We start from the raw sequence: 13,084 nt of genomic DNA on the forward strand, positions 1-13,084 counted from the left end.
AGATGAAAGCAAATATAGCTGAATGAGGCCAAGGAGAGACCATTTATTCTCTTTCCTCAAGCGGTCAGACACTGGGGGACAGGGGGCGATGCTACGAATTAATTGTAAGAGAGACGGGAGAATACGGTAGCTTGTAAGGAAAGGGTAATTGACACCAGGCTACAGGAGTTTGGATGGAACTTCTGAGAGGAAATAGGACCAACAGCCTCACCCAGTGCTTCAGCAGGACCCCAACAGAGCAGCCAGCCCCAGTGGTGACAGGGCTGGGAACTTGGATAAGCTTCTCTCCTTTTGGGCATCCTCCCCAGTGAGGCCCTTATCAGTTCTTTCTTCCTTTTTAGGAATCTCCTCTACCCTAGGAGGTGGCCATGAGAGAGCTCTGTCTGCCAGCTTATCACCTAGCACACTTGCTGTTACATGGGATTTGGGAGCTAGAATTCCACATTCCAATAACTTGTTCTGAAGTCTTTACTGAAAGGGGAGGTCAGACCCAGCCAGCATCCTTCATCTCCTGTAGAACTTTAAATAACATGTTGTCATTCACAATTATGTTTGAGTTTTATTCTTTATGGTGATTTTCTTCATTCGCCATGGGGTAGGTGAAGGCTCTGGGAGTTGCCTTTGGCCATGGGAAGCTTTGGATGGATGGGAGGAAGAATGGAAGGAGGGTGGGAAGATGGATGGTAAAGGGAGGAAGAATGAAGGCTGCATGATGAAGGATTGGATGGGTGGGTAGGGGGGAGGATGGATGGATAGATGAGGACGTCCCAGCATGGGTACAGAAGTCCGTTAAGAGCAGCAGAAAAACTGTCCAGAGAGGTAAGTATAAAAATGGTTTTACAGGGCTTTAAAAAAAAAAAATCCATCACAGTTACAACTGAGTCAAGCTTTGGAGCAGTTTTGGCACAGCGAGAAGACTATGAACTGAGCCTGCCCCATGATCAGCCCTCATGCATAAAAATAGGTTTCTTTTCTTTTTAAAGTTTGTTTATTTGAGAGACAAAGTGTACAAGCAGGGAGGGGCAGAGGGAGAGAGAGAATCCCAAGCAGGCTCCACGCTGAGATGGAGCCCAACTTGGGGCTCAGTCACATGATCATGAGGATCATGACCTGAGCTGAAATCAGGAGTTGGACACTTAACTGACTGAGCCATGCCCTGGTTTATTTGCTTTTCTTTGGCTGATTCTCCTACTCGTGCTCAGCCAGTCCATAAAATGTACCTTGGACATTTTGAGGACTGTCACACAAAAGAGGCTTGAACACCAGTGTTAAACCATCTACAGAAGTCCCTGTCATGCTGACTTGGCCCTCCTATACCACTAGGGAGCCTCCTCGAGCCATTGGCAGCCAGCCGTTGAGGGAAGGGTCCTGGCTTGAATACTCTTGAGACAGTCCTCATTGCCCCGCCCATTACTCCAATAGAGACTATTTCTTTTAATGTTTATTATTTATTTACTTATTTGAGAGAGAGAGGGGGAGAGAAAATCCCAAGCAGGCTCCATGTTTAGCAGAGCCCAACGTGGGGCTCAATCTCACAATCCTAAGATCATGACCCAAGCTGAAATCAAGAGCCGGATGCACCCCAGCTTTATTTTATTTCTAATTAATGAAGAGACGAACATGTTTAGTCAGGGCTTCCTCTGTCTCTGGCCCTTTCCAGCCAAGCCAGCCCTGTTTGCAGGACCTCAGCACACCATGTTTGCAATACAGGATCAGGACAGAACTTAGTACTAAACCCTGTATTCTTCTGTGTTTGCATTCAGTGTACTTAGTGATACAAGAGGAGCACTAGGTGGACGCAGCACTGACCAGAATTGGCCTGGGAATTGAGGAGGAGGAGGAGGGCCCTCGCGGTGTTACCTGATGCTGCCGTCAGTATACACCGGGACAGCATGTTATTTCACAGCCCTGCAGCATACGTCCTGTCTTTTTATTAACCTGTGTGAACCTTTTTATTTATTTAAATCACAAATTAAAAAAAAACAAAAACAAAATAAAGACAGGCATGTGAAAGTCTCCATGTTGTGGTGCTTTATCTAAACAGCTAGCTTTCAAACAGCAAAAGTGTAACCTAGACAGCCCTTATAAGGCATCCTTGTTTCATTAGACATTTCAGCTCCCTTTATTCCCCTGCCGGAGTGTTAAAAACCAGATGACTCGCCAGTGCAGAGTGGTTCACTGTTCATCCACTCATTTGTTGTACTGATACTTGAGTTTCACCATACGTTAAGGCATAAAGAATTGGCAGAAACGGTTTCCACCCTCTTCAAGGGCATCTTGCTCTCCTGATATCCCTGTACTTCCTACTGTTGAAAATTGATGAAGAAACTTTTAAAAAAATATTCTAGCTGAAACAGAACCAGTAGTACCTTGGTCTTACTGGTGCTGATACACAGTTAATGTTTTCCCTCAGTGACAGTTTTTAGTACTCTTTTTTGGAAAAGTTAATTTGATTTCTCTCTAATTTTAGGAGAACTTTTGCAGGTACACAAGTTCAGTGCACATAGGATCAGTGATAACCAGATCACTGGCTGGGAGTGACTTTGCTTTTCCACAGGAGCCACAGTAAACTATTGTGAAAAACAAATCAGAGAGAGAGAGAGAGAGAGAGAGAGAGAGAGAGAGAGAGAGAGAGAGAGAACTTTTAGGTTTGCTTGAGAACAGGATCACAAGTACTGGATCTTAATTGTCTGTTTAGGAGATTGTGGGGAATGGGACTGAGCTTATGTTTCATGTCTGTAAATGTTGTCTTTTGAAAATACTTCAAAATATGTTAGAAAATTAGCCAAATTAGGGCTCTCTGTAGTTTTTCCATAGTGGAACTAGAGTTCCGGACCTAGCCCAGCTACTGTGATGATCTGGCTTAAGGCCGAGGTCTTCTCCCAGACACCAGCAGAGAGGCCACTCTGTCACAGCTGGAGGGGATGGCACTTCTGTGCTTTGAGAGGGCTCGCCTGCCCTGTAGCCAAGTAGAACTTAGGTCCCAGGCCTCAGAGCTACTGCAGCTATTTGGTGAAAAGCTTAGGGAAGTCTGACGCACACAGGCAACGCCTCAGTCCTTATGGACCTAAAGGCCATCTCTCCTTTGCCGGGACCACCTTCTTGTCCCCCAGTAGACATAGCCTTTGAAAGCCTTGAAAACTGCAAGTTAGATGGGCCCTGGGGAGCTTTCCTTTAGACCTGGAGTCGGATGCAGGACTACTTTTCAGGATTTGATTGTTCATAGCCTCTGTTAGCATGGATAAGTCCAGCCTTGCTGCTAGTCCCTGTGTGGTGAGAGAGAAGGGTAGCCTTCTACATCAGATTCCTGAGCTTTATAATCATGCCAATGGCCTCACTTCACTTGAGTCCTTTTAATTCAGGGCTCTGTGGTAATTGCCATCTGATGCATCTATCCCTGTTTTCCTTATTAGTAGAGGCACAACTCTTCTAGGAGAGGTGTTCATTGATGCCAGGTTAGTTAAAATATTTGGCATTTGCTTTTCCAATGGATAGAATTTGAAGAGTTGCTAGGCCCCAGAGGAGAATGAACATTATCTCTGTTGCCAAACCCTGCTTGTAGGCTGGGGTAGGAGACATTAGCCACCAGAACCTGTTACACTGGGTCTTGGAACTCCAGTGCAACCTGAAATGTGGATGGGCCTCCCGTTTCGAATATACCTCCATCCCACTGTTAGGAAAGACACTTCCTGCTTGGCCTCCTGCCATCGGGTGCCCTGGACAAGCTGTTCTTGGCATCTCTGTCAGGCTTTTCCTCCACAACTGGTGTTGCATTGCCTGTGTTCTGTGATCCATTTGTGACACCTATAATCCTGCATGTGGGGAGTCTAGATGATAGAGTGGTTTTGAAATAGAATTGGCTTCCTCTCCCTTCCTTGAAGTGATGGTAGTTCATTTGGCAGGGTGTGGGGCGGGTGAGAATAGAGTTTGTTCCTCAGGCCACCTTTCTGCACCAATTAAAACATCAACAACTTCCAATATGCCATTCTTTGGGTGAAAGGGAATTGGATAGCATTTTTTTTTCCCTAAAAAGGCCACGGAAGCTCAGCTACTAAGTAGAGGGTCAACAGGTCCATGATCTAAGCTAGTTACATGCCACACCAGATGTTCGAGGGCCAGGACACTCTGTTAGAACTCTGAAGTTGCCCATTATGTCTTTTTTCCTCTCTCTGCCAGTTACACAGGACCCATTTATTTACCTGTAAAATGGGAATGTGCTGCATCTCCTTGGCAAAGGCACGAACTCCCTTCCCTAATGCACTCTATACAAGTCTCAAGACTAGTACTTGCTTTAGAAAGGCCCGTGTGAAGTGTGTGGAGCTTTGGTCTGGAAGACAGTTACATTTAGGAAAAAATACTTCGTAGACAAGAAATGCTGTTTGTTTTTCAGGTTTTCTTTTCTCTGTGCATTTTTTCTGCACAGAGATGTGTAAGCATTGTATTAGTTCTACATCTTGTGGGGACCTGGGCCTTTATTGCTTTCTTTGGGTTGTTTCAGATGAATAAATGTTGGGAAGTACTGAGCACAGCTTGTTTTAAGCTTCCGTACTTTCTACCTCTGGTGTGTGTGACCTCCGACCATGCCCTGTAGAGTCTGAGAACCCTTCGCTCCCCCAGCCCACCCTTGTCAATCGGGTGGTACCATGGCCCCTGAGATGGTTACAGCCTCGGCTTGCCTGCTGGAGGTGTGGTTCGCCTAACGGCTGGCAGACATGTGGCCATTTTAAACACCTTTTTTAAAAAACAAAAAATGTTTATTTTTGAGAGAGACAGAGACCGACAGAACACGAGTGGGGGAGGGACAGATAGAGGGAGACTCAGCAGGCTCCAGGCTTCCAGCTGTCAGCACAGAGCCCAGCGCAGGCCCAGATCTCACAGTTTGTGAGATCATGTCCTGAGCTGAAGTTGATGCTTAACCAACTGAGCCACCCAAGCACCCCGACATGTGGCTGTTTTAAACACCACTGCTCTAACCAGTTCTGTGTCCTTGATTCGGTTACCTCTCTGAGTCTGGCTTGTCTTGGATCTTTGTGAGAATTACAGAGAATATGTTCTAGTGGCACAGCAGCACCTGGCCTGGAGTTGGTGCTCCGTCGTGTTGGCCTGCCCACCTCCAAATCACCTCATCGGGATTTTTTTTTTTTTCCTAGGAGAGGGAGAGAGAGAGCGCATGAGCAGGGGAGGGTCAGAGAGAGAGGGAGTCACAGACTGAAACAGGCTCCAGGCTCTGAGCTGGCAGTCAGCACAGAGCCCGACGCGGGGCTCGAACCCACGAACCGCGAGATCATGACCTAAGCAAAAGTCGGACGCTTAAGCGACTAAGCCACCCAGGCGCCCCATCCTCATCGGGATTTTTGGTTCAGTGATGCCAGCCGCCAAGCAGCTAGACACATACTTCTGGTCTTCTGAGGCTTTGTGTGGAGAAGGGGAAAAAGAAAAAGCAATTTCAGTACCTTCCACTGAGATCACCATAGAAACTTTAATCTCATGTTCCCTGTTCTTGGCAGCTTTGACCTCTGGCCTAAGCATGACCAAAGGGCATTCTTTCCATTCTTTTGTGGACTCCTGTTTTTCAGCCTCCTGAGTCAGGCACTATGTTGACTCCTAGAACTTTTAAGTCCTGGGGAGATTTAGAGAGGAACCTGAGGTCCTGTGAGGGGAAGGGACCTTAACCAAGGTTAGTTGGTGAGCTGGTGCAAAGCTGGGAGTAGAACCCAGATCCCCCTCTCTCAGTTCTGCACGACCTATTCCCACTGCAGTAGAAACAGAGAGGGTCTTACATCTCTAGCCTAACCACCTCCAGAGAGCCCAGCCCCTCCTAGGACCTGGGACCTGGGAGGCTGTGACCAGATGGATGGCATGACCCGGACACATGTGTCCCGAGGCCTAAGCAGCTGTTTTAGAACCAGGTTTTGGAAGAGCCAATACTCCTGTGACTTTGGGGTGTCCGACAGACACCCCAGGCAGTAGTCTGGGAAATACCTGTCCTCTTTTTTTTGTTTTGTTTTAATGTTTTATCTATTTCAGAGAGAGAGAGAGAGAGCGTGAGCAGGGTCAGAGAGAGAGGGAGATACAGAATCTGAAACAGGCTCCAGGCTCTGAGCTGGCTGTCAGCACAGAGCCCGACGCGGGGCTCAAACCCACGAACCTTGAGATCATGACCTGAGCCAAAGTCAGATGCTTAACCAACTGAGCCACCCAGGCACCCCTGTCCTCTTTTAGTTATTAAGTCACCAAGTGCTTACTGAGAACCTGTTGGCTGAGACGTGGAAGCAAACAAAACAAAGTCACACTGAAAAGGATTCTAGTAACTGGCAACCGTGCAACAGAGCACTCACTGTTTTCCCTCCATAAAGAAATGTGTCATGGGAGGCAGGGGGCGCCTGGGTGGAGCAGTCAGTTAAGCCATCCAACTCCTGATTTCCGTTCGGGTCATGATCTCATGTTTCCTGAGTTCAAGCCCTGCCTTAGGCTCTACACTGATGGTATGGAGCCTGCTTGGGATTCTTTGTCTCTCCCTCCCTCTCTGCCTCTGCCCTGCTCATGCTCGCTATGTCTCTCTCTCTCTCTCTCTCTCAAAATAAATGTTTAAAAATGTTTTTAAAAATGTCATTTAAAAAAAGAATCAAATTCTGACTGCCCGCATCCCATCAGGCTAATAGAAAATGTGGTATTTGTCATTTTTATGCCTTCTCGCCTCAGATTGTGCCTAGATTCAGGATTTTTAACTGGTTGTCACGCATTAGGAAATATCTTCTGGTCATTTGTCATGGTTATGGCTGAGGCACCTGCTCGTGATACCCATTTGGTCCCTTTGGTCCAATGGCCCTGCTGCTTCTAGGCCACTTTGGGGAGGAGGACCCTAGTGAGGCTGGTCACCAGTTAACTTTTGCCCTTCTCAGTCTTGGCATTGACTGGTCTTCCCAGGGAGCATGCTCTGGGAGGAGGGTGGGAAGGTGGAGGGAGACACAGGTCATCCTCCAGCAAGTTTATGCAGTTGCTTTGGTGTTGGCACATCTTGGTGTCTCATTCTTAACATGAGGGGAAAATGAGACTGAAGCCTTTTCCACCCAGTCAAGCAGCACAGAAAACAGAAAATACCTTTGGGAATTGAGAAGAAGCCATATCATGTGGCAAGGGGAGAGGCAACGTGGGGAGAATAGAAATCGGACCTGGGTTAGAAACTCGGAGGGCGCCTGGGTGGCTCAGGTCATGATCTCATGCTTCGCGGGTTCGAGCCCCACGTCGGGCTCTGTGCTGACAGCTAGCTCAGCACCTGGAGCCTGCTTCAGATTCTGTATCTCCCCCTCTCTCTGATCCTCCCCTGCTCATGCTGTCTCTGTCTCTCTCTCTCTCTCTCTCAGAAATAAATAAAACATTAAAAAAAAAAAAAAAAAAAGAACCTTGGTTCTGCCTTTTACTACCCCTGTGGCTTCGAACAGGTCTTTTAGTCTCTGCAGTCCAGTGGGCATGAGTTAAGTGAGCACACCTATACTTAACCTGGCTTTCGGGGTGAGACTTAGAGACAGTGTATGCAAAGGTCCTGTACCATGCCTATTTTCTAGGTGCCCAGTAGACACTTGGTGTTTATGCTACAGTATTGTTGGTATAAGGGTCACGAGCCAGAAGGAGCCTACATCTGCAGTTAAGGTGCTGAAAATGGTGTACAGGGATCTTTAGCAGAAAGGTTGAGACATTGTTGTCCAAAAGGGAGAAGGCTTTGTGAGCTGGGTGGAGGAACGATGGCACTGATTGATCTAGAAGCTGAAAGATGATGAGGATTGTCCCCATGGCCTCCCCTCTCTTTGGATGCTGTGCTGGAGAGAGAACACTTACTTAGCACCTTGGAACGCTGATGGTTGGCCTCTTGAGATTTTGCCTGGCGAGGACACCCCATGGGCTTTGTGCCTTGGGCTCTGCTTTTGGCTCACTGGGAACCAGAGATTCTTTCACTTGGTTTGATTGTCAAATGGTACCTGCTTTGTTTACCATCACTGACTATGTTCACTCTCTTCCAGGGGCTCCACGGGCCTTACCCCTTCGGCCAGTCTTAAACGGGTGTCGCCAAGAAGAAAAGTTAACAAAAGACAGAAGGCCTGACTTTGGGTGGGGGGGAGGGCACGGGGTTCCTCTGGATTGCAGACCACATCGCATGGACCCCTGGCTCGACCCCCCCATCCTGGAAGAAGAGGAAGAAGCAGAACAGACTAGTTTTGAGTAAACTCAGTGCGCATGTGTGAGTGCTGAACCGCGGGAATGGTGTTGAGGCTACTAAGAAGAAATCCATGCAGCCACCTTGGGTTTTGTTTAATGGGCGTCAAGTCTAACGAGTCATTAGGTCACTCGGGAAGGAAAAAATTTTTAAATGGGGGAAAAAAGCCATCTTTTTAAACAAAAATTATTTTGCCTACAGACAGGTTGTAGTTTTGAGCACATGTTAATTTTTTGCCCTCTTGCCCCACTTTTGTTTTTAGATAAGGGATAATGTGCCCTTTATAGATTAGCTGCTTGCTCTGGAAGCGATTCAGGTTCAAAGCTGGTGTGGCATGTGTGGGGGCTCTCCGGGTCAGTGCTACAGGAGGACATCTCCTGGGCCACATGACTCCAGAAGCTTCTGACCCCATTTGTTTTTAATGGCATCAGCCAATGAATTCTCACCCTTTTCTTCTTTTCTCTTTAATCTTCTGTTGATTTACACCTTTAACATTTGTATTCGTCAACCCCTGTGGCTTGTTACCAACAGAACCTCTCTGAAGCCCAAACCTCCCTGCATGGCCAGCAGAGTAAGCCTTGAGGACAGCTCTCTGGTGACATGGGAGTTTTCGGGCCCAAAAGGTGTCCTTCTGCACACACTTAACAGTTCAGATTGCTTTTCTTCCAGGTTTCTCTTGGCAGAGAGGACTGCCATCACACTTAATGCTTTTTTGGGTTCTTCATACACAGTGGCTCCCCATTCACTCTGGGAACAGTGCCTCTGTGCTGCGTACATGTGTGTGCCACATGCACACACACACTGGGTGTTGGTGCCACTCACCAGCAGGTGTGCAGCAGGCGGGTGGAAGGGTGTCCAGGCTTCTCTATTGTCACACAGCTCCCTTCCCTGTGTTTCCCTCCCATTGTCCTTTGTGGTATTTTCATAGCCTGTTAGTGGAGGCTGAGCTGTTATAAGGTATGAAAATACAGCCCCAAGTGGGGAATTGGCCACGGGAACGGGCCACAGTTACTGACCGTGTGACTTGAGAGACCACATTTTGGTGAAACGAGAGCACCCCTCCCTGAGCTGGGGGCTTGGTTACTGGGAGGAGGTGGGTAAGGGGCAGCCCAGCCAGAGCAGAGGCTAATTGGCCGGCTGCCCACATGGGCACGTGGCCCCACCAGCATCCTATGGATTCCAAGCAGGTTGAGATGTGGATCTCTCCGTGGGAAGCTTGAACCAGGCTAGAACAGCTGTCTGCCAAAGATACAAGAATATGCAAAGTCCCTCCTCTTCTCTTTTCTTCTCACCCCCTCCTTCCTTTGAGTCTTGGTTGGTTTGATAGCCGGGGATATGGATCTAGGGTGTGATTGTAGGGTCACCTGCATGTTACCACCCCCCACCCACACAGGGGGTGTGAGACAAGCAGGGAGACCAGGTGATGAGTGGCTGCAAGGGGTCATATAGCCTGGGTGTGGGTGAGGGTCTGCCTGCCCGTCTGTCTCTGTCGGGGTGTCTCAGTTCCAAAAACGTGTGGTGTTTGTTCCTCCTCATCCTCTTCTGAGACTGTTGTTTTTTAAAGCTTGATTGTGGGAGAAAAGCTTGTATGAAATTTCCCCCTTCACCTCCCCACCTCCCAAAAAATAAAAGGCAGGATAAACTTTGGTCCACGGGAGAAGCGCTGGGGAAGGTGGAGCCTGCCCACTGAGAAGGGCCGTGCCTCTGGGTCTGGGGCTAGACTGATAGGGCTCACCCTGGAGCACCCATTTGTAGTGCATGTGAGTGCTCCATTCCTGAGCAGAGCGGGGGGCGGGGAGGGGTGTCGGGGTCCCTGATGGGTGCTCAGGCCATCACTGGCCCAAGCCAGGGGCTCACGATACCTTTTTGTCTGAGGGGCCTGTTAGGCCTAGATCGCCACTACTGTTGGTGCCAACCTCCTGGGACACTGCCACCCTGGAGCCCACACATGCCCAGCCATTTTGCTGGTTTGATAACCCTCAAAACAGCACACCTCCAGCTGCTCCGGGCAGGATCGTGGAGGTCTTACATCGCCTGGCTTCCTGGCTTTCTCATCTGCCCTGCGCCAGGTGCCCCCTCCCCATTTCCCAGGAGGAGGTACCTGCCTTTATTCAGCAGGGGTTTTCATATGTCACCATTGAGTGGGTCTGGCCCTACAGAGGCATCCTGTTCCTTCTCTTGCTTGCAGGCAACGTGACTTTCCCCAGCACATTGACTTCCCTCCCAAGAACAAACCGTTGCTGTACACACCCTTGGAAAGGGGACTTCTTACAGAGGGCCAAAGCAAGCACAAGCCATGGAGTAGGGTTGAGGGAGTCCCATTCATTCTGCTCCCTCTCGCTGGTTTGGGTTCTGAGCAGTGCCTAGAGTTCCCCTCTTCCCCCCTGCCTAGAGTGGTGGTAGGGGTGCCCCTCTCAGCCCCAGTAGGCTCTGCTCCTCTGGGCCTCTTCTGCAAAAGGCAGGCTGCCTCCTAGGCAGGACCACTGATGTCTGGCCCCCATGAGATGAGGCAGACAGCATCCTTAGGTGCCTGGGCCCAGCGAGGGAGGCAGAAGGGTTCAGGCCTGGAAGAACCTATTGTGTGCATGGAGTGAGGTGTGTGTGGATGTGTGTACGCGTGCATGCTTTTTTTTTTTTTTTTTTTCTTTTTGCCATGGGGACAGTTGAATTTGGGGTATTTTTCTACAAGAAACAGCCTTCTCTCCCCCAGTTAGGATTGGCTGTAACCTTAAGCTCATCATAGAACCTCACCAAAACAGCTAGTGTGACTTGAGGGTGGCCAGGATGGGATCCCCAAATTCAGTCGGAGCCCCAGCAAGAGAGGACGGTGGGGTCGCCCGGGCTCAGAAGTGCAGGCTGATTTCCCACCCCGCCCTGCCTTGCCTTTCCTTCATTTCCTTGGGTGAGTGCTGGAGCAGCAGTGGCTGCCTCTCCACCTGGACAGTGGTGTGGAGCAAGCACGCTGGCGGGTGTGTGTGGTTGGGCCTCGTGGTGCCTGGGAGGAGACGAAGATGGGGAGGCTTTTCCTTACTGTATAAATGAATATTTGTATGATTAAATTAACACACACACCAAAAAAAAAAAAAATACTATTTTCACGTGTGTCGGTGAGTTTTATTGTACCTTCAGGCACCCTGTGTACCAGCTTTCCCCCACTGATGTGCACTTTCTGATCTCTGGGTCTTCATTTTGCAGATGGGAAAACAGAGACACTGAGGCTCATTGCATTTGGGAAATTAGTCCCAGGGTTATAATTCGATCTGCTGCCCTTCCTGGCTCAGTGTTCAAAAAGATGAGGAAACAGTACCCAAGGGCCACCAGGTACTGAGCATCTGTGGAGCGCTTTGCATTTCCCTATGCATTTCCCAGTGCATAGGAAGAGCCAGCCAAGTTAGTCTCAACCAGCCAGTAGGCACCATTTGGGCATTTACTGTGTGGCAGGTCCAGAGCACAGGTAGAGGAACAGCACAGGGAGAAGGCACAGCATCACGGGCGCCTTTCCTCCTGTGAAGAAAGGGTTGAGTTGGGGTTCTCCTTCTCAGTCCCAGCTGGGCCCGTAGCATCCTGGATTTAGATGAAAGAGGGAATGCATCTTCCCTTACATGTCTCCTGTGGTCGTTGAGTATAGTTCTTGGATGCTCCAGGCGCTCCTTCTGGCATCTTATGGATTAGGTAAATTTTTGTGGACTGGCCTGGGAACCTGAGAGTCAGGTAGGGACCATGTTCTAGGCAGTTGGCAAACAAATTTGAACCTGTCCCATGTACTTTTGTGAGATAAGCTTGTGACCTTGGCCAGGAGATGGGGAGGAAGGTTACATGATGGTCAGATAGCATGAAAAAAACATAGTTGGCATCATGGCAAATGGTGGTTTCGCCGGATCCATCTCCTCGTGTCTAAAGCACTTTTAAGAGTGCAGGACTCAAGTCACATGATCACCCCTGTGTTGAAGAGAAAGATCAGAGAGGAAGGGAGTTGGCTTGAGTGGTACAGGCTCAATAGCCTCATCTCCCATATGTGGGCATTAGTGTCACCTCATTGCAGACCCAAATTGGGCCTTCATCCTGGCTGGCAAAGCTGTGTGTTCTAAATGATGGTGGCCCTGGATGGGAGCCAAGGAGGGGATGTCCTGGCCATCTCCCTGTCGGCCGCCCACTGCGGGAACCAGTGACCACAGATTCAGGAGAGAAATGGAGGCACCGCATAAGAACTGGTCTCTCCCCTAAGGGCCTAAATGCAGGACTCTGGTTTCTCTGTTTAGCCTGATAACCAGAGCCCAGGGTGTGGGAGACTGGCCCCGAGACCCCAGTGGTGAGCACACCAGCATCCTGCTTCCTTCCAGGTGCCCTGGGCTGTTTGTTCTCTGCAGGAGAGGTGCCCCCACCCTGTCACCTGGGTCTTCTGGCAGCTCAGACCCCTCCCAGGCCTTCCTCAGCACCCCTACGGCTGGACACTTATTTGCCTGGCAGAATCTGTTTGTCTTTGGGGCTGTAACCTGTCAAGAAGTCACCCGGCCCTGGGAGAGGGGAGCAGGTTTGAGGGTAGCTCCTGGATCAAGCCATTCCCACGGGGGCTAGGTGACAGGGAGGGGGCTCTCTTGCCTTGGTGGGTGGCGTGGGGGAGGCAGTCAGAGTGGCCGAGGCCCAGCCCTCCTGGTAGAGCAAACAACTCCTCAAGCCACTTCCCTGCCCCAGCTGAGGTTTTACCAGGGTGCCTCCCACCCTGTTCTCTAGAAGGCCCCTCCCGCACCTGCTCACCTGCTTGCTGTGACCCGGCCACTTTCTCTGACACCACCTGGTGTCCAGCCCTGGCTGGCGGCCAAGAGAACAGGCACCCAGGGCACTCATGGGAGTGGAGCAGGGAGCAGGCACGAC

The 13,084-nt window shown here is 49.7% G+C and overlaps 1 protein-coding gene across 4 annotated transcripts in view; it reads left to right on the top strand.

Annotated features, from left to right (window-relative positions):
* Positions 1-10,894, top strand: part of ILRUN (inflammation and lipid regulator with UBA-like and NBR1-like domains) — a 100,216-nt gene extending 89,322 nt beyond the window's left edge. For 2 of the 4 annotated variants that reach the window (XM_039241764.1, XM_039241760.1), the window contains one exon: positions 8,019-10,894. In XM_039241764.1, the coding sequence (XP_039097695.1) occupies positions 8,019-8,054 (36 nt within the window). In that variant the 3' untranslated portion in view covers positions 8,055-10,894. Of the gene's footprint in view, positions 1-341; positions 539-1,763; positions 2,019-8,018 lie in introns of those variants that run through there. The other 2 variants (XM_039241763.1, XM_039241762.1) reach the window with 2 other exon arrangements.
* The last annotated feature ends 2,190 nt before the right edge of the window (positions 10,895-13,084 follow it).

The sequence above is a fragment of the Hyaena hyaena genome, unplaced genomic scaffold, assembly GCF_003009895.1.
Source record: "Hyaena hyaena isolate Hyena2069 unplaced genomic scaffold, ASM300989v1 scaffold_202, whole genome shotgun sequence".
NCBI classification, from domain to species: domain Eukaryota; kingdom Metazoa; phylum Chordata; class Mammalia; order Carnivora; family Hyaenidae; genus Hyaena; species Hyaena hyaena.